Source organism: Physeter macrocephalus, chromosome 7 (genome assembly GCF_002837175.3).
Source record: "Physeter macrocephalus isolate SW-GA chromosome 7, ASM283717v5, whole genome shotgun sequence".
NCBI lineage: Eukaryota > Metazoa > Chordata > Mammalia > Artiodactyla > Physeteridae > Physeter > Physeter macrocephalus.
The window spans coordinates 32,123,626-32,150,098 of NC_041220.1; the positions used below are offsets into that span (position 1 = coordinate 32,123,626).

General features: G+C 43.0%; 1 protein-coding gene across 12 annotated transcripts in view; it reads left to right on the forward strand.

The window, feature by feature from the left end:
• The first annotated feature begins 9,790 nt into the window (after positions 1-9,790).
• Positions 9,791-26,473, forward strand: part of DCLK2 (doublecortin like kinase 2) — a 160,091-nt gene continuing 143,408 nt past the window's right edge. For all 12 annotated transcript variants that reach the window (XR_008617780.1, XR_008617781.1, XR_008617782.1 and 9 more), the window contains exon 1: positions 9,791-10,408. Coding sequence is in view for 7 of the 12 variants with exons in the window: in XM_007113979.4 (XP_007114041.2) it covers positions 9,988-10,408 (421 nt within the window). In the remaining 5 variants the exon portion in view is untranslated. The remainder of the gene's footprint in view (positions 10,409-26,473) is intronic.

A 26,473-nucleotide genomic window follows, 5' to 3' on the forward strand; every position in this document is an offset into this window, starting at 1 on the left:
ACTGGAGACGGAGTTTAATCATATGGCTAATGATTCAGTCAGTCACACCTACATAGTGAAATCTCAGTAAACATGCAAGATAATGAAGCTTGAGTAAGCATCCCTGGTTAACAATATTCTGTGCATATTGTTACACGTTGATGCATCCTGACTCTGCGGGGAGAGGATACAGAAGATTCGCATTTGAGACCCTCCCAGACCTCACCCTCTCTTCTTTTGGCTGGACCCAGTTTGTATTCTTTCTGCTGTAATGAAACTGTCACCATAAGCATAGTGTTTTCCTGAGTTCTATGGCTCGTTCTAGTGAATTATGAAAACTGAGAAGGTAGTGTGTCCCCAGTAGCCAGTTAATCGGAAGAGCGGGTGGCCTGGGAACCCCTGAGCTCGCTGCTGCTGATGGAATTGAGGGCAGCTTTATGGAGGACTATGCTCTTAACCTGTGAAGTTGGACTGAATTCTGGGCAGTTAGTGTCAGAAGTCATGGTAACCAGCAATGCAAAGACCCTGAGGTGGGATCATGCTTGGCATGCTCCAGGAACAGCAGAGGGGCCCAGGTGGCTAAAGCAAGTGGTGGTTAGAGGGATACATATGAGCCTGACTGATAGCCAGGGCCAGATGGTTCTCAGCTCTTAGAATCACTGGGGACCTTTTGAAAGAAACCAGTGTCCAGGGTATACCCCAGGTCGATTAAATCAGCTTCACTTGGGGGTGGGAGGGCACAGGCATCTGTAGTTTTATAACTTCTTCAGGTGATGTAGGTCCTGACGTAGGCCCTTGATGGCCATAATGTAAGGACATTAGATATTGTTCTGAGTGTAAGGGGAAGCTATGATGCCTACTGAACAGAGTGACATAATCTGTCTTAAAGTCTTAAAAGACTCACTCTGGCTGCTGTGTGAAGAATACTCTATAGTGGGACAGACAGGTCAGGTGAGAGATGAAGATGGCTTAGAATAGGATACTCTGTATGTGGCAGAGAGAAATGATTCTATCTGGGGTATATTTTGAAGGAAAGTAATTTGCTTATGAATTAGATGTGGGGTATGAGAGAAAGAAAGAAGTCACGGATGAGTGAATGATTTGGTTGTTTTTTTTTTTTTTGCGGGCCTCTCACTGTTATGGCCTCTCCCGTTGCAGAGCACAGGCTCCGGACGCGCAGGCTCAGTGGCCATGGCTCACGGGCCCAGCTGCTCCGCGGCATGTGGGATCCTCCCGGACCGGGGCACGAACCCACGTCCCCTGCATTGGCAGGCGGACTCTCACCCACTGCGCCACCAGGGAAGCCCCACATGATTTGTTTTTTGTTTTTGTCTTGTTTTTGGTCTAAGCAACAGAGTAAAAGGTAATGCTAATCACTAAGGCCAAGAGAATGTGGTCAGCTTGCCAGGACTGAATCACATGGCCATCCCCGGATCAAGGGTGAAGTCAGTCTTGCCTAACACACATATACTGAGAGTATAAGAGAATATTTCACCAGAGTAAAAATCAGGGCATGACACTGGAGGCAGGGGGAAGAGACAATGGGTGAGCCGAGAACAATAGCTCATTAGAGGTCTGTTGATTGTATTCTGGAGGACACACTGAGAGTAAAATAAACTTCAAGAAAAAAAAAAAGAGCTCTTCCTCATTCCCTTCCCAAACAATTCAGTCCTAAAGCCATTAGTTGGGGCCAAGGGGGTAGCCATGGTGGACCAGAGCAGAGTGTTTGACCCCAAGCAGGGCTAGGAAGGCATTTAGGTAAGGAGGGAGCAGTGGCAGCCAGGCATCGCATGTTGGAATCTAGGTGGGGTGAGAAAGTCAACACATAGGAGGACTGGCCTGTGGGGAGTATCAGAGCCTAAGCAGGGTGAGGAGGGTCTGCACAGGAGGACCACCCAGTGTGTAGCATCCAAGTCCCAGTAGGATAAGGAAAGCACCCATGCGGGAGGTGGCCCAACGCAGGGCATCGGGGTCTCAGTGGGGTGAGGAGGACCTCTGTGTGGGGAAGTGGGCTGAGGTGTGACTGATGGTTTTCAAGATACATGTACGTGTATACATATATTTCCTAGCTCTGCCCACTGAGAAGCCCAGGAGGAGCTGAAACTCAGTGGCAAGGAGCACACCTATTACCCAGTCTTGGCTCCTAAATATCATTATTTATCAAAAGGAAGGAAAATGACTGATTCCAGGGCTAGGGCAGAGAAAGCACCACATGAGTCCAGAACATATAACCAAAGGTAAGGAAGTCCCAGAAAATTATGGGGACAGCAAAAGGGCATAGAAGTCAGCTTGAATGCATTGGCCAAACTGGGGATAATTTAAGCATTAAAATAAATAATGATAGTAATTGACTAAAATAGGACGCCGTGAGTCCAAAATGGTAAAATAAATGAATACATTGAAAGTGTGAGGAATAATAAGATATTTACATAAGTTACAAGGTGCCTTTTGACAAAATACTTATTAATAACAAAGGAAAAAAGAGTAAACTTAAGCCTGGCAGGTACCACTTAAATCAGGTGATCAAAGGGAACATCATCAGTGATGAGACAAATTGAAATTGACCCCCCCATATGATACAATAAGAGCGCAGCATCACTTCTCTGATATTCATGCCAAAGATGCATAACTTAAATCTAATCCTGAGGAAGAATCAGACAAACCCAACTGAAGGACTCTTCAAAATAACTGGCTGGGGGACTTCCCTGGCGGTCCAGTGGTTAAGACTGTGCGCTCCAAATGCAGGGGGCACGGGTTCGATCTCTGGTAGGGGAACTAAGATCCCACATGCCACATGGCATGGCCAAAAAAACTGGCTGGTAATCTTCAAAAGTGTCAAGGTCATGGAGGCCTAGGAAAGACTAAGGAACTGTTCTAGGCAAAGGAGACTAAAGAGACAACATAGAGAAGCACATGGTGTGGTTCTGAACTGGATCCTTTTGCTTAAAAGGACATTATTAGGGCATCTGAAAAATTTGAATGGGTTCCAAAGATTAGGTGGTAGCAATTTACCAGCGTTAACTTCCTGACTTTGATACCTGCATTGTGCTGTGTAGGAGAATGTTTTTATTCGTAAAAATACACAGTAAATTATCTAGGGATGATGAGACATCGTGTTGGCAACTTGTTCTCAAATAATTCAGAAAAAAATTGCTTTGTACTGAACTTGCATTCTTTTCTGTCAGTTTGAGGTTGTTAAAAATTTTTTTAAAAAAACAGAAAACTTGGGGTAAAGATCGTTTAGGTCTATCAGACAGAATTATAACTAAGAGAGGAAAAAGTAATTTCAGCGCTGGCTAAGACCATTTAGTCTGTGATCCAATACAGACCTTTTAAAATCATTCATTTGCTCCAAATAATTATTAGTAACTCTTTAAGGCTTTCTTCAATTATTATAACAGATTTTTCTGATATTGAATGTGGACAAATGTCTTTAAAAGTATTTTTTAATTAATATATGTACATTTTTTAGACTTAATGTTATTGCACACTTAATAGACTACAGTATAATGTAAACATAAACTTTATATGCACTGGGAAACCAAAAAATTTGTGTGACTCACTTTATTGTGATATTCGCTTTATTGCAGTGGTCTGGAATTGAACTGGAAATACCTCTGAGGTATGCCTGTATTATTGAAGTAATAGTAATAAATAGTAATTAATTGTAATACTGAAGAAATGTAATTTAATATTGTTACCAAGCTATTAAAAATGAACATATCAGTTACATTAAGATATACTCTATCAGGTAATCACATGCATATACCTCTTCACCTTAAATGTTTTATATGTACATTATATATATGCATATATAAAACATACATATATACACACACAGACAAGACAAACACAGACACACATGCATATATAACAAATCTTTTGTATGAACAGTAAATTATGATCAACAGCAGTTATTTCAGATAGGACTCTGGGAAGTATCAAGGAAAAGCTATTTTTTTTTTAACTAAATGCATAGCCAAATGAGTACAGATTTACTAAAAAGGACTGACCAAGTCTGCATAGTATCATTATTCCTGTATATAAGATAAATAAATTGTTTCAACATTTGAATATTTCAAATATGTGTATGAGGTATAAAACATTTGTCCTAAAATAACCAGCTAATTTGCATTATAAACCTACTGTAGGTATAAAGATCATTAATTTTTAACTATAAATTCCTAAAGAGACCTCCCTGTGATTAATGAATTTTGAAAGCTTGATAAGAACATCTTCTAGAGTTAGCATACCCTGGAGTCAATTTCTATCTCTGCTGCTTAATCTTTCCTATTTCCTCGTCTATAATCTGTTTCTTTAACTAGGTCATAACTATTTATCAATCATTATAAAAGCTTTATTATCCTTTAAGTACTCATGACCATTATTATTTTAAGCTAATATATAGAATGACAGGAACACAGTTTGCCATATTCAGTATTTATATAAACATGAAAGATGCTACGGAGGGGAGGAAACCACTAAAATCATGATTGATTTTAAGATAAATATAATAATTCTTTTTGAATTTTAAATGAATCAAAAAAGTCTACATTCAAAGAGCAAATTTTATATTGGGTTTGAGAAATCTGATTTTACACAAACAAAATGAGAGTACTATAGTAATTTTCCATGGTTTTCCACTTTTGATATTATTAAATATCAAATAATTAAATACCTGTTGAAAATCACTGGCTGTGTCTCCATTCCCTTATCTGGAAAGTAGGGATAATACTACCTGCCTAGATTTTCTTCTTAAGGAGATTTAAAGGGAAAACAGTTCAAATTTCTAAAAAGAAATTTACTTCATAAATTTAATGCTTCTATTATTTTCATTTTAACAGTTATTGCAGCTGAACTAGTAAATGACAAAATAACAGTATAATTTTGAATACATAGAATTAACATGAAAGGTGGAAGTCTTTGACTACACACTTTGTGGAAGTGAAATGGACCAAGAGAACTATTGGTAGAACTATTAAACCACAGTTTTCTCATAGAGAAAAAGCGTTTGTGTGCTATATACATTTAAAACATGCACATCTGAATTTTTCTTCCATTCATCTGATATTTTCATTAAAAAATTAAACTTGAAATTTTTTTTTAAACTTGAAATTTTTGAAAGACTTAATCAATTTTCTGAACCTGAAAATGTAGTTTTAATCATTCCCTCATACACATTTGCAAAGTCATTATATTTGTAAAGTGCTTCAAGAATCATGGCTGTAAAGGACAGCAAAGCTCCCAAGGTGAAACAAAAAATGAGAGAACAGTTGGTCTGAATCTTTTTCCAGTCTGGGTGCAGACTAGGGGTAGGTAGGGGTAGAGAGTCTCTTTCTGAACCTCCTGGCTTTATACTCTTTCCCGTTAAAGTGCGACAGAAAACACTAGAATTTATAACCATTAAAGATTATGAAATAAAAAATAATGCTAAGTTTCAAAAATTCAAGTTCATAGTCACTGGGCCCTTTCACTGAAAAGAGTTGTTTCATCACTTTTGCTACTGGGAGAAACGCTTGGCACGCAGTGAACAGAAACGAAAACATGAGACAGCAGAAAGTCTCAGCACGGTGCAGTCTAAAACGTTTGTAAGCACCCTTTATGTAATAAGTAATGGAGTAGCTGGAAAACTGCCTCTAAAAGCAGAAGGTTCTGGCCAAAAGTGAAGACTAGCCAATGCATCTGAGAAGTGAAGTAGCGTGAAGCAAAACCAGGAGATGTTCAACGCAAGTTTCTTAGGTAAAGCTCCATAAGGAAGTATGGAATAAATAAATCTCATTTAAACAAATTATGCCAAATAAAAATTGTTATGGTATTTCTTAATCAAGGTGGAGATGGGGGAGTGAGGGAGCTGGGGGAGGGAGTTACCACTTGGCTAAAGGCAGCCGTAAAATTGTATTGCTAATCTGTGAAATCTGAAGAGAAGTGTAGAGAACAAAGAACAATTAATTACCTTTCCTTCAAGCCTGGTTGAATGTTTCTGCCCCAAGTGGTTTTTAGAAGATCCCTCTTGGATAGCATCAAGAAAGTTTTCACGTGCACTAGATACTTTGTGATTTAAAATTATTATATATCAAGAGCAGAAAGGAGTCCTTTCTAATCCTGCAAAAAAAAAAAATGGAGAAGAGATTTTGGATTGAAATTCTTGGATTCTCTGTAGCATAGAGATGAAGCCATTTTTAAAGTTCTCTGCACTACAGGTTTTATTCAGATAATTGTTAGACTAAGAAGGGTTAGGAAAGGGTATAGAGAATTCACAACCAACAGGAGCAATGGTCAAGGCAGGCTTCCAGATGGTAAAGAGGTAGAGCCAGCTCCTCCTGATAAAGCCCCTAAAATCATGACCTGGCAGACAGAGTAGGCAGCCACCAAGGAGAAATAGATCATCTCTGGAAGGATGAATGATTAGCAAATCAGATAGTTTTTTCTTTTTTTGGCTGCCCCGTGCAGAGCGGCATGTGGGATCTTAGTTCCCCGGCCAGGGATCGAACCCGTGCCCCTTGCAGTGGAAACACAGAGTCTTAACCACTGGAGCACCAGGGAAGTCCCAGGTAGTGTTTCTTGGTTAGAAAAGAAAGGGGGCATTTCAGCAAAGGACATGCCAGTTGAAATATCTTACTCTGCACATTCTGCAACCCCGTGAAAGGGGAGAATTTGTTTTGGCTCTATAAACTTTAAATCATGAAGTAACAACCCAAGTTAATACCTGCCTACCTAGAACCCTCAAATTTTGTTGGCATTAGAATTATAATGCTGAAACTAATTTTTTTCTGCCCCAATAAATCTTCAAATTTTGGCCAGCTGGGTCTTGATATATACCATATTCACTAAGCAACTATCTTATGAAAGGTGATTGCATCTCAATTCTTATATGAAGGTCAGAGATAAAGTTCTTCAAACAAATTAATGCAAAGAGCAGGAACAAAACGGTTTTTAAAATTAGGTAACAGCTTTGGAAATACTTTCTCTTCTCCCCCAGCCCCTCTTGAAAAGCAGTAATCTTTGTTAACTTAGGGATATAATGTTTGGGAATCATGTTAAAATACTGGCATATTATATCATTGTATTCACTATTTAAGAAGGGTGAACTCTATTATCAGGAACCTTTGAGTGAGAAAATGTGTTTATGTCCTAAAGCTTGTTTGATTGAACCTGCGCTACCAGCCTACAAGGTGACCTCAATGAGCTTCTGGTAGTCATCCTGGTATAGTCTTCTCCCACATTAAACAGGGCCAACCTGTGTAAGGTTACACAGGCTATTGCAGCAATGACAGTGTATGACTTCCAAGCCTACATCATAAAAGACATTTGGTTTCCACCATGTTCTCTCTGGGAGCTTGCTCTGGAGGAAGCCAGCTGACATGCTGTGATAACACTCAAGCGACCCTACAGAGAGGTGCTCATGGCCAGGAACCTAGGCCTCCTACCAACCATCTTAGATCTTCCAGCACAAGTCAAACCTTCAGATGACTGCAGCCCCAATCCATGTCTTGATTACAGTCTCTTGAGACATCAAGGGAAGCTGTTCCTAGCTTCTTGACCCACAGAAACTGCTGAGATAATACATGTTTATTGTCCTGAATCACTAGGTGTGGGATAATTTGTTACTACAGCAATAGATTACAAAGTGGGCTTTTTTTCAAGAAAGAGTAAGAGCAAAACAAATGAACACACCCATTTTAAGCCATTTGCAAAGTTGAAAGGCTCTGCAGTTACTAGTACTTAATGAGGCCTTATCTCAAGAAATTTGCCATTTAGTTCCTTGTTTCTCAAAGTGTTGTACCAAGACCAGCTGTATTGGCGTTACCTGGGAGCTTATTAGAAATACAGAATCTCAAATTCCACCCCACCCCAGACCTACTGAATCAGCATCTACATTTTATGAGATTTCCCCTACTACATGTAAGTATACATCAGAGTTTGAGAAGCAGCACTGATCTGTTTGAATACTAATGTTACAGCCTATAGTTGGAAACGCTGGCTGTGCATTAGAAGCACTTCCAAAAACTACTGTTGGAGAAGTCCATCCCCAGAAGTTCTGATTTAATTGGTCTGTGTTAAGGTCTATTATGGCCATGGACCTAATTACATTTCACAGTTTTTCCCCTGGAAAACTATGTTGAAGCCTCAGATCAGCCCTGAATTCCCAGCATGTTCCAGTCCTCGTTCTAGAAGTCAGGTATGCCCAGGTGTGTCCCTGAGACTGCCCTGGGGGAACTATGGTGCACTAAGCAGGAATCTTCTGGGGCACTGCATGCCAGGGCAGCTTCACAGCTGCTGAAGAACTACTGCATATATCTCTGCCTTCTCTTATTCATACTCTTCCAGGACTTGGTTCATTCCAAGAAAAGCATCCATGTTCTTACCTTACAGGTCGGTTTGGATTTGCTGTCTAGGGCCACTCAGAGAACAGGTGGTGAATAACCTAAGGTTTCAGGGTAACTTACCCACCTGTCAGATTAGGACCAAACTTCTTTTAGTTTCATCTGTCCCTAATGGTAAAAGGGAAGTAACTAATATTTCTCACAAGCCTTTGGGGAATATGCTTTTACTGTTGACCAGGCACTGCTAAATTAAGACTTCGAGTATGATGGGTGCTTACAAATGTTAGACCTATTACTTAATGAGAAGCTCAAACTGACAACAATAAACATCACTTGAATGTAAGGGGGGTGGGGTGCAGGGATTTTCTGTTTACGAATGCATCCGCAGCGGCGGAGACAATGCCTGGCACACTGCATGCTTTAATAAACATTTGTTAATTAAGTAAATTCCTCAAAAGACAATAACTTCTGGTCATTCACTCATTCAAAGTTACTGAACGTACCATGTTAGCGAATCTGCAACGGAAATTGTTTTATCAAAGGATTTAAAAATAAAGCTCCAGATTTCCTTTTAAAAAATAAATAGTGTGCCCCAATTCAATGCCATGTTTCAGGTTCCTGCCCTAGTTTAGCCTCGGCTCCTCATTTGGAGGCTGGCTAAGGGATGTGATCCCTGCCCTTGAATCTCCTTCCTTTGTAGTTTTTTTGACCTGCGCGGTTCCGTTTCCCAGGCGGAGGAGCGCGCGCCGCGGCTGCGCCCATCAGCGCGCGGAGCGGGGTTGGGGCTGTCAGGCGGGCGGGGCCGCCTAGGACCCTGGAGGGGGCCGATCGTCTCGCGCTGCAGAGCCTCCTCTCCCACCTCTCTCCCTCCGGGGTTTGGCATCCGTCGGGGAGCAAGAAGCCCCCTCCAGCCCTGACAGCGGGCCGGGCAGGCGGTGCGGTCGGGCCCGGGGGCGGATGCTCGCGGGTGGGCCGGGCCGGCCGGCTGCGGGGGAGGCGGGCTGCGTTATTTCCCGCTAGGGCCAGACTCCGGGAGGGACTGGCGTGCCCCGTGCTCCGGCCCCAGCCAGCGCGCGCCGCCCCTCGGGCAGGGCCTGGGGGCGAGCGAGGCGGCGGCGCGGCATTCCGGGCCTCGGGCCGGGCGCGTGAGCGGGCCGGGGCCGGAGCCGGAGCCGGGCCGACGCCCCAGCGGCGCCTCTCCCACGCTCGCGGCCCCTCCCCCTCCCTTCCTTCCTTCCCCTCGGATCTCCCGGGAGCGGCGGGCGGACGCGAGCCGCGGCGGGCGCCCGAGCTTTGTGCGCGCCCGCGGGCCCGGGGCGAGCTTCGGGCGGCCCAACTTGGAGGCGGCCGGCGGGCTCCCGGGAGGGAGTTGTGAGGCGTGGCCGGGTGGAGGAGGCGCCTGGGGGGGCGTGGGGCTCCCCGGCGAGCGGGAGGGACAGAGCGAGGCGCGCCGGACAATGAGCTGGGCAGCTCGGCGCTGCGGCCACTTTTAGGGGGGCGCGGGCCGGCCGGCGCCTCCGCGGCTCCACCTGCGAGGAGAGGGCGGGATGCCAGAGCTGCGTGTCCCGGCGCCCTGAGGCTGCTCGCGGCTAGACGTCCCTGAGCCGGTGCTCGCCTTGACCCTGGACTACCTGGAGGCTTTGGCTGGGACGTGTTTCCTGGGGGCGCCCCTGGAGCAGCCGCGATGGCCAGCACCAGGAGTATCGAGCTGGAGCACTTTGAGGAACGGGACAAAAGGCCGCGGCCGGGGTCGCGGAGAGGGGCGCCCAGCTCCTCCGGGGGCAGCAGCAGCTCCGGCCCCAAGGGGAACGGGCTCATCCCCAGCCCGGCGCACAGTGCCCACTGCAGCTTCTACCGTACGCGGACCCTGCAGGCCCTGAGCTCGGAGAAGAAAGCCAAGAAGGCGCGCTTCTACCGGAATGGGGACCGCTACTTCAAGGGCCTGGTGTTTGCCATCTCCGGCGACCGCTTCCGGTCCTTCGATGCGCTGCTTATGGAGCTCACCCGTTCCCTGTCGGACAACGTGAACCTGCCCCAGGGTGTCCGCACCATCTACACCATCGACGGCAGCCGGAAGGTCACCAGCCTGGACGAGCTGCTGGAAGGTAGGAGGGAAGGGCCCGGCGCGGCAGGTGCGGCCCCGCGTGCCGACAGGTGCACGCGCTCGCCCGGCGCTGGGGGAGCCTGCGGGGGGTTTTCTAGGCGGCCGCAGGAATTGTGCGGTTCTGTCTTCTTTAACGCAGGCTCTATGGGTGGGGCGCGCTTCCACATAGACTCTGACTGTCCTTCCCAAAAGATTTGCCTTAGAAAAGAAAGAAAGAAATCCTAACGGGATTTGGTGACATCTCTTAAGATTGGTGGACTTGCTTTTGTTTTTTGCTTTTTTGAAGTGCAAAGTCTCACGTGAGGATCTGGGTAACCCTCTAGCTCATAACCTGTTAAGCCCTTCTGTGTGAATGAAGCTCAGAAACACAGCCGGCACCTGTGTTTCAGCGTTCAGGACCCTGTTGCACCTGCTGTACTCAGAAGCCGTGGTTGTGAAACACTCTAGGTTGGCTTTCCTGGTTTGCCTTGCAGCAGAAGTTCCATGAGGTCAGGAGGGGCGATCCAAGACAGTGGTTCTCAACCTTGGTTGCATCTTGGATCACTGGGGACTTGAAGAAATATGGGTGTCTGGGTCCCATCCCCGGATACTTGGATGTAATTGGTTTGGCGTGTGGTCGGGGCATCTGGAGTTTTCAAAGCTCCTCAGGAGATTTGAATGTGCTGCAGAGATTGAGAACCGTTGTGCTAAAGGGTTTTCCATGTTTGGTTGGTAATGAGGTGAATCAAGGTCAATCTCTCCTGCATCCTCCCCTACTGAAAGTAGCTAGTTAGGGTGATAAAGGCCATTGGAATCAGCAGTTGGGGCCCCTTATAAATTAGGCCTAGGGTGTCAACCATGCTTGACTCAAAGGGACTGCTTGGCTGTATGTTGTGTCATCCTTGAATTCCTGCAGTATTTACTCTTCTTTCACTTCAGGGAGAGAAAGCATTACTAGTAGTTAAGAACCTATATCCAGAACTAAACACCACCCGTAAAGATGAGACAGAACCCAAATATGTGCTGACTGTATGTTTATATACAGTCTGCTCTCATGCATCTTTCTTAATGCAAATGGCACATATTGCTATGGTAGTCATAGCAATGTTGGCTTGGCAGGGGAAGGAAACTGAGCTTGAAGCCAACTATTTTTCTTATTAGCACATCATGTTCTTATGTTCTGAAGACACTGTCCATTTTACACATGAGGAAACTGAAGCAACATGCCTTGTCATACAGGACCTGCAGTATATGCCCTTTCATCTACAGTTCACTTTTAATAAATTGATGTAGCCACACTGCGGAGTCCTGAAAGTGGTTGAGATTCTATTTAGTCACTGTTACCGAAAGTCTTCCCTGCCCTGGCTAGATGAGGACCCAGCCAAAACTAAGTTGTGTTTTGTGTGTGTGTGTGTGTGTGTGTGTGTGTGTGTGTGTGTGTGACTTCACAAATTCTCCTGCTCACTTGAGTGTTTTGGTTTTAAAGGCTTCCTGAGGAGATGATGACAACCAGGGGAGCATAAATAAAATGAAGATACATTGTTAAAAGGGCTTTATTGCTTTATCGTGTTACATACTTAAAAGCAACATTTGCCTAGATATTTCAAAACTGAGTAACGAATTTTCTTATTGACCCAAAGCTAGATTAGTAGCCCTGTGGAAGGATCAAGGCAATGCCTTTTCTACTTAAACACTCATTACTCACATGCCCTTGGGATACTGTGCCTGGTGTGGTCTGAGGAGAGACAGTAGTTTGTTTGTTTGTTTGTTTTTTGCGGTACGCGGGCCTCTCACTGCTGTGGCCTCTCCCGTTGCGGAGCACAGGCTCCGGACGCGCAGGCTCAGCGGCCATGGCTCACGGGCCCAGCCGCTCCGCGGCACGTGGGATCTTCCCGGACCGGGGCTCGAACCCGTGTCCCCTGCTGCATCGGCAGGCGGACTCTCAACCACTGCGCCACCAGGGAAGCCCGGGACGGTAGTTTTAATATCCTTCTCAGAAGTAATTTTCCTTCTCAGAAGTAATTTTAACAGTGTATTTGCTACATGAAATGAATGTACACCCGAGGTGAACATGATCCTAGGGAAGATGGTCAAGGTGTCCATTATGCATATTAATTGAGAACACATATTGTACATTGAGTTTGTTATTGCCCAAGTGGTGCATGGTCTACTGAGTCTAATTCTCAAACTGTAGTTTCAACTATAAATTGAAGGTTGATAAATATCCTTTGAATCATTCATTCACTGATTTGTGGAGGAGGGGGAACCATAAGCATATGTAGAGTCCAAATTACACCACAATAATGATAGAACACAAATATTTGCACCGTGGAAGTGTTTCCCTAGTATAGCCAATTGCCCACTTGTTTCAAATATAATAAAATTACATTTTATTAAATATACTACAATTACTGCAAAAGAAGAAAATTTGAGCACTTCTTTTGTCATAGTGGTATTCTCTCTGACAATAGATCTTTGTCTAAGTCTTGAATTTCCCACAAAATGAGTGGAATACCCTGTTTATAGGCAGTTTTTAAGAAAAGAACCATCAGTGTTTAATATCAATTATTCAAGAATTTAAATAGTTTCAACTTTTAGTTAAAATTGTGTACTCGAATGTTCAGATTTATCGTGCAGAAGAACTAACCAGCTACCTGTGAAGTTATTATTTGCATCAGTAAAAATAGGTCTGTGGTGTTTCCCATGTTGTCAAAATTGACTATTTCATCTTAGTTCATCATTTTTAATAAAGATTCTCTGATAGTATTTTTTACACCATTATGTTTAGCTGATCTCTCATTTGCCTCTTCCATTCCATGATATTTGTAGTTTAGGAGATACTGTTTTTCCCAAACTGTTTTTTTCTAAAATGTTTTCAGTGGAGAATAGAAAGTGATGACTCAAGATAGCTAGGCATGAACACTCAGAGCCTCAGTCCCATTGAACTCAGATGACAAAAGAAATTTGCATGGCCCAGATTTTTTTCTTCTGCCCTTGAGAGTCTCTGGAGACCAAAAACTGTTCAGGTGTAGGCTGGTACTCCTGCACTACACTAAACCAGCAGGCATTTTGAGCCTATTGTTCTAGCTCCCCTTGCCGCATTAATTTCAATGAGTTAGTGCTGTGCGTCCTGTAATCCTGTTTAGTCTTTACAACTGGATGAGGACCTTCTCTCAAAGGAGGACTGTGAGTCCTAACAGTCAGTACTGGGAAAATCAGGTTGGGCTGTCTGAAGCCATGAGCCAGCCAACCGTGTCACATCTCTGATAGACAGCTGAAGATGTCTTGATGGCACGTTCCTAAGTTCTCAGTCAGAACTCTTGGGCTTATTTTTTTTTTTCCATGAGTGTTCTCTTCTTCAAAACATTTAAGCTATAATTATTTTGATGTCCCAAAGAGAGATGCCCAAGGACAGTAGAAACAATGCGTGACCAAGTGGGGGTCCCTAGGTTCTGTGGATTGAGAAAAATTCACTTCTGTTCTCAGCCTTAGTGACCTTTTCTGTTGAAAGAGAGGTTGGCAGATCACCTGTTAGATCCTTTCTGGTCTAAAAGTATATACCCTTCCCCTGCCTAAGTGGTTATTTATTGAGTGTCTGATGGCCTGGGCTGCCTTTCCCTACCCAGAACCTATCTTCTGGAAAATTGACAAAGCTGCAAATGTCCTACACAGCAGGGAGTGGGTCTATGGCTCTGATGAAGTGTTTGACAGGAGCCAAAAAATTAAGAGCTACCCGTCTCTGCCTCTTTCATTCCAAAGTAATATGTCATTTTATGATGTTTATACCTTTTACTCCTCAGTCACCAATAAATAAACTGATTGGATTTTTTGGCATGTGAGAGAATTTTGATTATTTTGACAGGTGATATACTTCCATTCTTCCATTAAGTTAACTTGAAAATTAGCTTGAATTAACTTGAATTTAAGAAAAATAAAGTTCTAAGAAAATCAAGCATTTGAAGTTTTTGAGGTTCTCCTACTAAGCCTAGTTTATTGAATCTCTTTGGTTATTCAATCTCTTTGAAGGTGTTAAACCAAAATATGGTGACAGTTATATTTAAGTAAAAATGAGTTTACATTTAAGTAAAAATTAAGTTACATTTTTAAGTTACATTTAAGTAAAAATGCATAAGAACTCAGATTATAGGTTTTATCCCCTTGAATGATAGATTTTTAGAGTAATAATAGAAACTGAGCTCTTGGAACTTGTTATAGTGAGGAAGGCAACATAAACCCGTGAGAGGTAAGGTATTTGCACATAGTAGTCAAAAGCAGTACACATTTATATAAGGCAAGCATGATGATTGGACATAGCGGTTTAACACTGAAGCATCAGTCTGCCAAACCTTCTCTACCTGGCAGACTCCTAGATCAAGACCCTCTTCAAATATCATCTTTCTATGAAATCTCTTCCCAGACCTCAGGGGCATTGGGCTCAAACTGTTGTTGTTTGAGAGGATAGTTGTTGTTTCAGGTGCTGGGGGTACAGTTCTAGAATGCTCACATTCTAGAGGGAGAGAGAGTGAAAACACACACACACACACACACACACACACACACACACACGATGGTTCCAGCTGCAGGGCTGTAAGTGAAGTGGTAATGAGGTGAGGCAGGAGGACCACACTGGCGAGGACAACGGAAAAGGGTTCCCAGAGGAACAGATGTTGGAGCCAAGGCCTGAGGTCAAGCTTAGAACTCTGCCATTTGCTTACTCACAGCATTTTTCCTTTCCTCTATTGTAACACTTACCTTTATAATTAGAGGTATATGGGTCTGTTTTTTGCACTAGACTAAGCATGTCATGAGGTTAGGGATCTTGGACACAATAAGTTCATTAAATAAATAGCCCAGGAAATGACTTTACCTCTAAGTCTCTTGATTGTCAAGGGAAGTTTTGTATGAATTAAGTTTGAATAGGGTTGTTCCTATGTATTTGTGAAAATATGTATTTTGAAAAATTGGATTATATTCCAGATAAATCAGAGACGCTCTGCTGACTCATCGCTGTGGAGAGAATGACTCTTCCTCAGTACTTGCTTCTATAAATCTGATTGTTTTCTTCTCATTTCCTCAAAACAGGGGAACTCAGGTCTGCTATAACACAGCTGCATAATAAGCTCTTTCCAGAGGTAATGGGAAGAGAAATTTTCATTTGCAGAATAAAGAATTCTAAAGGGTTGGGGGAAGAAGGGAAATACTTGGGAGAGCATTTATGAGATGAGGGTCAGACAGAATGATACACTGGTAGTTATAAGAAAAGATCCCTATTTCATGAGGTTTTAAACTATGGAAATGGACATTATATGGCCCTGTCCTACGAAATAAGGGAAACTAGATATTCCCTTGACTAGTGATTGTCAAAATGCTTTCTTCAAAAAAAAAAAAAAAAAGCTTTCTTCATTGTCGAGAGGGCCAGGGGAGTTTCTCTGGGTCTGTACTGCCTGGCTAGGTCTCTTCTCACCCCTACTCGCCCATGCTCCTACCACTTCTGTTTTTGTCTCTTCTATTGATAAAGTAAACCATTACCCTAAGGATTAGGGATCCTATTCTTCTCAACATTGCTACCATGTTTTAGATGTTTTATATGCAATCATTGTGTGAGATACTTTGTGTTTTATCTCACCCTTGTTATCCCTTATGGAATATGGCTGCATTATCTTCCCCATTTTGCAGCTGGGGAGACTGAGACTCAGAGGATAAAGAAATTGTCCCCTTGTACCAGTCAGAAGAGGTGGGGCTGGAACCTGAGGCCTTTCTCCTTGGCCTTTCAACTTCTGTATTCTTAACTGCTATGTTCTACCACCTGTGAGATGGGGTCCATTCTGACCCCTGAAATTTGCATAGGTCATGTATCAGCAATCTAGAGCTGCATCACTGCTGCAGCCAAACCTGTTAGTTATTTATATTTGGAAAATGAAGATGGTGGTAGTTCATCAGATACTGCAGATGTAAAGACAGTTTTAGGATATTTTGTGTATGGTTCCTGAAATGAACCATACATTATCCTATACACCAGCATAGTAGGGTCTGTGCATTCAAATTCTGCAGAGTTGTCTTGCTTGACTTTGGTTTCCTTATCTGCAAAATGAGGAAGGTTAGGTAATTGCTAAGGCTGCTTCCCCTTTAAAGTTCAGTGATCTTGGGAAATGCTTCTGGAAGAAGGAAAGAGAAATGATCTGTCTGGCTCCATGTCTCTAAAAATTGGCCAGGTTTTGTGATTGAATGTGGTTACCTGGGTTTAGATGGAGTTCTTAAACCCTCAATAACCTATAGGAGGCTCTTCCCCATAGAATCTTCTCAGGAAAGGGAAAGTTATGTACAGGCCCTTTGAGGGCGGGGACCATGGTCATTTTGTTAATTCATTTGTCCTATCAATAAATACTTCTGGCACTTGATGTTTGATGATTAATTTTACTTTTGTGCCATATATAAAGTATTTTGATAGGTGGGATTAGGTGGATATTGGTTTTTAAAAAATCTTTCTTAGTTAAGACAGCCAGCTGGACAGTTGGCTAGATTTGCAGAGGTCAAATAAGGTCATGCAAAGGGCAAATATTCCTTGCCCCTTCATATTTCAGTTTTGAAATAAGTTTTTATTCAAGAAAAAAGGGATGCAGTATATTTGTGTGTTAACAATTTATCAATTTCACTAGTGTCTGAGATGCCTGACTTGATTTTTCTCTTTGGACATCTATCATAATCAAATCCTTATACCTTTAATTTGAATGTATGTTTAAATCCCAGGACTATTCTAAGCCCCCTAATATTTTCAGCATCTGCTTTGAGTTTGTTCTCTGACGTAGCTAAGACTTAGTTTTGTTCATCTTTTAGCATTCTTATTTTAAGCATTGTCTTTAGAAAATTTATTTCACATATAGTTTAAATACAATCTGCATTGTATAATACTTTTTTTTTTTTGGCTGATTGGGTCTTCGTTGCTGCACGCGGGCTTTCTCTAGTTGTGGAAAGCGGGGGCTACTCTTCATTGCAGTGCGCAGGCTTCTCATTGTGGTGGCTTCTCTTGTTGCAGAGCACAGGCTCTAGGCGCGTGGGCTTCAGTAGATGTGGCATGTGGGCTCAGTAGTTGTGGCTCGTGGGCTCAATAGTTGTGGCACACGGGCTTAGTTGCTCCACAGCACGTGGGATCTTCCTGGACCAGGGCTTGAACCTGTGTCCCCTGCATTGGCAGGTGGATTCTTAACCACTGTGCCACCAGGGAAGTCCCTCTACAATACTTTTTAAATTCTATGAGTTAGAAATATAATTTAAGGCTAGAATTTAGATACTCTTTCATTCATTGACATGCTATAATTTTTGCTCTAATCCAGGCTATTTTACCCTGTTTGCCATACCTCTTGCAGCCTGAAGCAGTAGACTAGCCATATTGCAGTTTGTCAGAAGCTACAACCTTCACGACAAGGAATGGGAAAATACTGATTTGTGAGATCAACTTTAGTACTTTGGATTACACTATAACATTTACTAACGTCTCAACATAACTAAAATAATCTACAATTATGACCTACTATGTTACCATTTGTTTATATGTTGGTTAAATTATAATCACTTGCAACCAAAATGTATCACAATAGAAGTTTTTAAATTGTCATTGATTTATTTCTTCCTTCACTGTGTATGTTTTACAAACTTCAGATTACTTTGTTAATTTTTATGTAATAACAGTGTCATTATTTCTGAAAGGCAGTGATTGATGCTCTCTTCCCCAATATCCTTGTCCATTATCTTGGTCTTTTAACAGTATTCTACCTCATCTGTTAAGGAAGCAGGAAAAGAAAAAGGAGTTATGGAAACTTACTACTGGTTATACTCTTTATCAAGCCTCTGCAAAAGAACGAACTTGAGAAATAGCCTGACGTAAACTCATCTCTTCTTAGTTTAGTGATCAAGGCCAATAGCTGGAAGGTTCTACATGAACCTTGTAACACTTAGCGGAGTCCTAGTGTGCAGTGTCTCTTCGATAAATGGGAGTGGTCCTCAGCATCTCAAAGCAAAATGTGCATCCTTGTAACTTCCCGCCGTAATTCTAGAGCCACCGTTTGGAGCTATGAAAGACTCCAGATGGAGCTACATGGCAGCCCTTCAGACATTTTATGACAGTGGTCATGCTTTACTGTTTCCCCCTTCTGCCCATCCCCTAAGCATCACTACTCTTTTTTGACAAACATCTGGTTTCTGAATCCTTCATCACTTGCACTGAATCTTTTTGAGCTATTCTCACTATCATCACTTGCTTAAAACTGGAGCCACACACACACACACACACACACACACACACACACACACTCACAACTGGAGCCAAGTCTTCCTTTTAGACTCAAAGTGAGATTTAAAGGGTTGAGGGGGTGGCGGTGAGGGAGGAAGGTCTTAAGCAAAGATCTCCAGAAGCTGGGGAAACTCTGTTGAGGGAGGTTTTTACCTTTACTCGGATGATGAGCCAGCTGAAGGACTGACCCTACATGCATTATGCCCCAGTTTACTTACAAATACGTGTAAGATGGGCACATTTTGGTTTGAAGATCTCTTTCTCAGTAGCCTTAAAATTGCAGTGTTTCTCAAACTTTTGCAAGGTTTGGGATAATTAAAATTGAAAAACAATGTAAAAATCTAATAACCAAGTTGCAGAAGCCCAGCATTGCCTTAATTACTTTAAATACATTGTCACTTAAATATTTATAAAGGTAGATGTACTTATGCATATAGCTCTTACACACCAGTACAACCCAAATGAGACAACCTAAAAACCAACAAAACTGTATAACCAATAAAAATGCAAAATAGCAACATAAAGCTCCAGATGCTATTTGCTCAAACGAAACTGTTCCCATTGTGACCATGGTGCTGAACGCTGAGTTTGGTGTGCTGTGTTTCAGAATGCCATGTGATGAGTCAATTTTGCACTGCTAACAAGCCTTCATTCCCTCAGAGTAAACTTATGTCCTCTGGCCTTAACTCTCTGTGCATGTCTTGTATATATAGTAAGTCCACTTCTTCCTCATTAACTCCCAGCACATTTACACCACTTGATGCCAAAGGAGTTGAGGCTGTGGGTACGGAGTGGCCTGGCTGCACTTGATTTAGAAATAGACATTCAGATGTTCCAGAATAAGATGATATAAACATTTTAAGTCTTATCATCAAATTAAGTACAGAATTGGGAGTTCCCTGGTGGCCTAGTGGTTAGGATTCTGGGCTTTTGCTGCCATGGCCCTGGGTTCTATCTCTGGCTGGGAAACAGATCCCGCAAGCCATGCAGCGCAGCCAAAAAAAAAAGTACAGAATTAAAATTGCCAAGGTGAATGCTTGTATGTTGTGGGATACAGTTGGCTCAGGTTTGAGCAGCAGGAAGACAAATGACGGATCTGATCTGTAGGTTCCATCCTACCAGGAGATTAGATAGAATTTTTTTTTTTCAGTGGGTAAGCTTTAAGGCTTTTTGGTTAGTGAGTAGCATTTTTGTTTTTACTTTTACATAATTTCTTTGGTCTTAACTCCTCCCAAATTTCAATGCCGAAGCGTGGATTTGTGGACATACTTCTTCCTACATATTCAGATGTTCAGTGTAATGTCTCCACACCTTTCTCCATGGAAGGTATCACAGACTGTACCACTGGATGTGACTTTAGGAGGTGAGTCGTTTTCAGCCTGTTGCCTTCAGATGCGTTGAAGGGGCACTGGTCTTAGGGGTGAAAGATCTCATCTTGTGTCCTCAGCCCCGCCCTGTAGGAAAGGCTGTTAATATTCATTTTGTGAATGTGCCAGCAGTGGTCCAGAGATAAACCAAATAAGTAAAGAAGGGAACAGCATCCACGTGAGAGCAGTGTACTTTATGTTACTCTGCTGGTTCCCATAAGGTTAAATTCTGCGTAAACCCAATAAGCTGTTTGCCACAACAGAATAGTAATCAGTCTGTCTTCTTTACCCTGTATTCTTCTGAACCAGCTGGGTGTGGGAACGTGTCCTTGATGTGCTTTAGATGGAGATATGCACATTATTGTCTACCCAGTAGGACAGTCTCACAGATGCTGTACTCGATTAAGGACATCAAACCATCTTGTAGATGCAACATACCCACATTTATTTTCCTTGGTTACATTCCTTTGGAAGTAATTTCTTTCTCAATTTTGGAAGTTGGGAAGGAATTTAGGTTTTTAAGATTTTTGCAGATATTAGACCTTAAGTGTCAGCCATACGTTCTTTTCTTTCCTCTTTGTCTTTCCTCTGTTACCATATTTAAATCTGTGTGTGTGTGTGTGTGTGTGTGTGTGTGTGTGTGTATGTAGGGAGGCTTTTCCTTAAGCTTGATGAGTCCTTACACTTTATTATTTTTTTATTGGAGTATAGCTGCTTTACAATATTGTTAGTTTATACTGTACAGCAAAGTGAATCAGCTATAGGTATACCTAGATCCCCTCTGGTTTGGATTTCCTTCCCATTTAGGTCACCACAGAGCACTGAGTAGAGTTCCCTGTGCTATACAGTAGGTTCTCATTAGTTATCTGTTTTATACATAGTGTCAATATCATATATATGTCAATCCCAGTCTCCCAATTCATCCCACCCCCCCTTTCCCCCTTGGTATCCATACGTTTGTTCTCTATGTCTGTCTCTATTTCTGCTTTGGAAAAAGAGAGTCTATACCAATTTTTTCAGATTCCACATATATGCGTTAGCATACGGAATTTGTGTCTCCCTTTCTGGCTGACTTCATTCTGTAGGACAGTCCCTAGGTCCATCCGCGTCTCTACAAGTGGCCCTTGCACTTCAGACTTGTGAACGAGTTTTCTTTCTCACCATCAAACTCAGTGCTTGCTTCTGCTCCAAGAGTTAAGTACAGTCTCAGTGTCCAAATTTTGTATAACTGATTTTCTGCCGTAAAGGTCAAAAATAGTTTGTAATTACAAGCTAATTAGTGGTTTTAGGCAGTTAATGTAAGTATTTTAACAGAGGTGGATAAGAGACTTTCATAGTAACTGATAGAAAAGTAGGCTAAAACATTCTGTTGTGGAACTTCCAACTGTGTAAACATGCGTTTAGCTATTTGTAATTTCTAACAGTAAATGGACATTTTAAATGTTAAGGGATTATTTTGATTTAGCTATTAAAATATATTTTGTATATAATACACAAACCCATACACACCCACACACATGTTCCACTGAGTGAAAGACACAATGCATTTATTGGACTAAAATGTGCCATGGACTCCTGGTGCTTTGATGGTGTGAAGTGGAAAAAAAAATCTTGGTAGGTACTAGGCAGCCCTCACAGCCTGCTTGTTTTCCTCTGTGCCTTAGTTTGCCCTTTGATGGGGTCGAATGACCTAAGAGTGTCTCAGACCACACATGATGTCCTTCCCTGAGCCTCTCACGGTCATTGGGTGTCAACACCTACACTGTGCAAATGTTTTACCTAGAAGTAATGCAAATCCAAACCGTGAGACATACAAGTTTGTTTTAGAAATATGCATTTTTTTTTGGAAGTCACAGTCTTTATAACCTAGTCTCAGAAGTGACATCCCACCACTTTTGCAATATTCCACTCACTAGAAGTAAGTCACCAGGTCCAGACCATACTCGGGAGGGGATTACACAAGGATGTGAATACCAGGAGGTGGGGGTCATTGGGGGCCATATTGGAGACTACTATAGCTTGTCCTCTGGCCCCCAATGATTCACGTCCCTTCCACATGCAAAATACATTCACCCCTTTCCAAGGTCTGAAAAAGTCTCATTCCATGACAGCATTGCCTCAAAGTCCAGAATCTCATCTAAATCAGGTCCAGGTGTGAATGAGACTCCTTCAGTGTATTCCTTAAGTATGGCTCCTTAAGTCCTATTTGTTTTCCATCAGTAGATCTATGAAACTTAAGAGACAAATCTGTCCCCAACACACCCAACATACGATGGTGCAACAGACACAGGATACTGCTATGGACATTCCATTTCTTTTTTTTTTTTTTTTTCTTAATTTTATTTATTTTTGGCTGTGTTGGGTCTTTTTTGCTGTGCGCAGGCTTTCTTTAGTTGTGGAGAGCAGGGTCTACTCTTCGTTGCGGTGTGAGGGCTTCTCATTGAGGTGGCTTCTCTTGTTGCAGAGCACGGGCTCTAGGCGCGCGGGCTTCAGTAATTGCAGCGCGCAGTCTCAGTAGTTGTGGCGCGCGGTCCCTAGAGCATGCAGGCTTCAGTAGCTGCGGCGCGTGGGCTCAGTAGTTGCAGTGCACACGCTCAGTAGTTGTGGCTCACGGGCTCTAGAGCACAGGCTCAGTAGTTGTGGTGCACAGGCTTAGTTGCTCTGTGGCACGTGGGATCTTCCCAGACCAGGGATCGAACCCGTGTCCCCTGCATTGTCAGGCAGATTCTTAACCACTGCGCCACGAGGGAAGTCCCATTCCATTAAAAAAATGGGGGAAATGGGAGACACAAAGGAGTCACTGGTCTATAGCAATTGTGAAATCCCGCTGGGCACATGGAAGTTCCTGGATTAGGTTTCAAGGCCTGGGAATAAGTCTCCATGGCTCTTGGCTCTGCTTTCTGGGCTCTTGGTCCCATCCTCTGTGCCTTTCTTCCTTTTTCATGAAAGGTATCACATATTTGCAGCTGAGTAGTTTCCCCAGTCTGCTTCCTGCCAGTAAAATGTTGGGGGTCCCATGGTTTCTTTTCATTTTGTACTGTCTCTGTAATCAGTTGCCAGTGACAAATGGTTCCAATAGCGGGGCTTGGTGTGCCTCTGCTGTCGGTAGGTTGGGCACTCAGCAGTTGTTCTAGCCAGACTGGCCTTGGTGAAAGTCTATATTATAGAGCCCGTGGCTAATCTCCACGCATGCTGCCATGGCCATTTTGTTCAGGAGTCCATTGGGTAAGGAACTGAGGTTGGCTGACATCCACAGGACAGGACATCTTGTCCAACTCATTGAGATCTCTCTCCGTAGTGGATGCTCTCTGGTGCTCATTTATGTGGGATGTGACTATCTTCACACTCTGTGCCCATTCCAAAAGGGACATCCATATGACTCTTCCCCAGACCTCCTCCTTGAACAATATTTCAATCCTCTTCTTTCCAAGTCCTTGACCACCTAGCCAAATCATTACTAACTACTCACAAATCAGTGGTTTCTATACCTCTTAACCATCTATGCAACCAGGCAGTGAGAATTTCCCTTCCCATTGTCCCCAGGATCAACCCTAAGTGGGGCTATCACACTGCAGCTAGACATGTCCCGCTGGTGCCAGCATATTATGCAAAACCATCTGTGAACCAAGCTTGAATATTGTGCCTATGAGTCACCTGGTCACAGGGAACGCCCTCATGAGATTCAGGTGTGAGAAAGGGACAGCAGTGCAGCCAGTGGGGGTATGAGCCACCTGCTCAAGCAGCTATTTGGTGGCAGAGTGCCACTGCACATAGACAACCTCCTGGCTTGATGGGACCGTTCACACATGTTGCCGTGGCAGCTCAGCTTGCAGAGGTCACATGGTGTCCTGTGTCCAGGCATTCATTCACAAAATAGATGCGTTTTTCCATTTTTATCTTTCTCTGTGTCTGGGATTCCTATTATCACAATGTGGCCACTTCTAATATTACCCCCCATTTCTTTAGTTTAAAAAAAAATATTTTGTATCTCTTTATTCTTACCTGTTGATTTCCGGAAGAGATCCTCAGTCGGATCTTTCCACTCACTACTTTGTTCTTCATATGCAGCTCTCCTACCCTTTATGCCCTCTGTACCATGTGTGTTCCCATAACGTGTGCAGGAACCAGCAAACCACAGGATGGGATCTGCGATCCCCTGGGCCCAATGTGAGAAGGACTCAGGCTGACTCTTCAGAAGCATGACTTTATCCCTCTCTGACTGGTGGACCATGGTGACGTCTAGGTCACAGGGGATTAACTCAGAACCAGCATCCAGTCTATTTCAAAAGGTCTGGGTATTTCCCTGTCCCCAAGGCACAATTACATTGGCTGCAGGTTCTCCTGTAATCTTCCAAAACAGTTGTTAATAGCTGGGCTGCCCTCTTCTAAGTGATGATTCAGGGTCCTAGGCACCTTCTGTGTAGATGGTCTGCCATCTTCCAAACGTGGTTGCCATTGTACTATTGTCATCTATATCCCAGCCAACTGGTTGCCGTCTGGGGGCTGCAGGAGCACTCGCCCTCCCCTTGCTACCCACACGATACTCCGCAACCCGCTGACCGGGAACCTCGGGCTGTCGGTGCAGCCACTGCCTTGCGCGAGTAGATTCCAGGGACCGAGAGCTGGACCTCGCGACCGCACTGGACGCTTCCCTCCCGCTTGCTGGAGCGCTAGCGGGGTCACAGGCCGCCACCGCTACTGATGGCTCCAGACCGGAAATATGCATTTTTGTCATGACTTTGACAAACATGTTCTGAGTGCCTGCTGTTGGTGCTGGGCTAGGTGTGGGTAACACGAAGAAGGGGACAGTCAGTGTTTTCAAGAAGCTTCCAGTCCAGGCAGTAGTTTGTAACCAGAGATTGTGTTCAGTGTCACCTGTGAAGTTAGGAAGCCTTACAGGTTCTGGTGCTACCTTCCAGTGATTCTGGTTCAGTTGAACTGTGGTGAGGCCTGGGCATCTGTGCTTCTACAACAAAATCACCTGATGAAAAAAAAAATTCTTCTCTAAGAACCACTGGAAGAGACAGGTAAAGAATAAAGTATTATCAGAAGGTAACATATTGTAGGCTCAGGATACAATAAGTGAACCCAAGAGTGACATAATTTTTTAAATTATGAAACACATATCTATATAAAATTCATAAAACATATATGCATAGCCCAGTGAGTTATTATGAAGTGAACACCTTTGTGAATACTATCAAGAAATAGAGTATTGGGAATTCCCTGGCTGTCTAGTGGTTAGGACTTTGTGCTTTCACTGCCAGGGCCCGGGCTCAATCCCTGGTCAGGGAACTAAGATCACACAAGCCACATGGCCTGCTCCCCACACCCCAAAAAAAAGAAAGAAAGAGAGTATTGCCAGCATCCGAGAAGCTCTCCCTGTGTCCCTTCCTAGTTACAACCCTTCCCAAGTTACGGTAGCCTGACTCTTGCTTTTCTTTATATTTTTACCACCGATGAAGGCATCCCTAATCAGTATAGTTTAACTTTTGTCAGTTTTGAACTTAAAGAAATTAAATCCTACTGCATCCTATTCTTTTGTTATCTTTTGATCACCATTATTTGTAAAATTCATCCAAGTTGCTGTGTATAGCTGGCTTGTTCATTTCCATTACTGCATAGTAGTAGTACATTATATGAATATACCACAATCTGTGTGTCTGTTCTCTTGCTGATGGATATGTGGATTGATTATCATCTTTGGCTACTGAGCCCATTCTATGAGTGTGTGTGTGTGTGTGTGTGTGTGTGTGTGTGTGTGTGTGTGTGTATGTGTATGTGTGTGTGTACTCTGGTGCCCATATACAGCAGTTTCTCCAGGGTATTTTCCTGGGGTGGAAACATATATGATGTATATGTTGTCAGCTTATCTATCACTAGATAATGCCCACCTGTTTTTCCTAAGTGATTGAACCAATTTAAAGTACATGGAAGTTCCAGCAATATATCAAAGTTCCTGTTGCTTTACCTCCTTAACTGGGGTGATTAATCTTGACTGGTCATTAAAAAAAAAAAAAAAAAAAGGTAAGGAGAGAGGAGGAGGAAGGCTATTTCAAGCATATAAAAAGAATGAGAATAAGAGGGTGTGACGAGTTTGGAAGGAAAGTGCAAGTACACTGGTGCGACACTAACTTAGGAGCCTGTGGGAAAGTGGTGAGAGGCGAGATGGAAGTATGTGATATGCTGGGGAGTTTGGTCTTTTTCTAAAAGCAGTGACACAGGCAAAAGATATCAGATTTATATTTTTTTAAACATCTTTATTGGAGTATAATTGCTTTACAATGGTGTGTTAGTTTCTGCTTTATAACAAAGTGAATCAGCTATACATATACATATGTCCCCCTATCTCTTTCCTCTTGCGTCTCCCTCCCACCCTCCCTATCCCACCCCTCTAGGTGGTCACAAAGCACCGAGCTGATCTCCCTGTGCT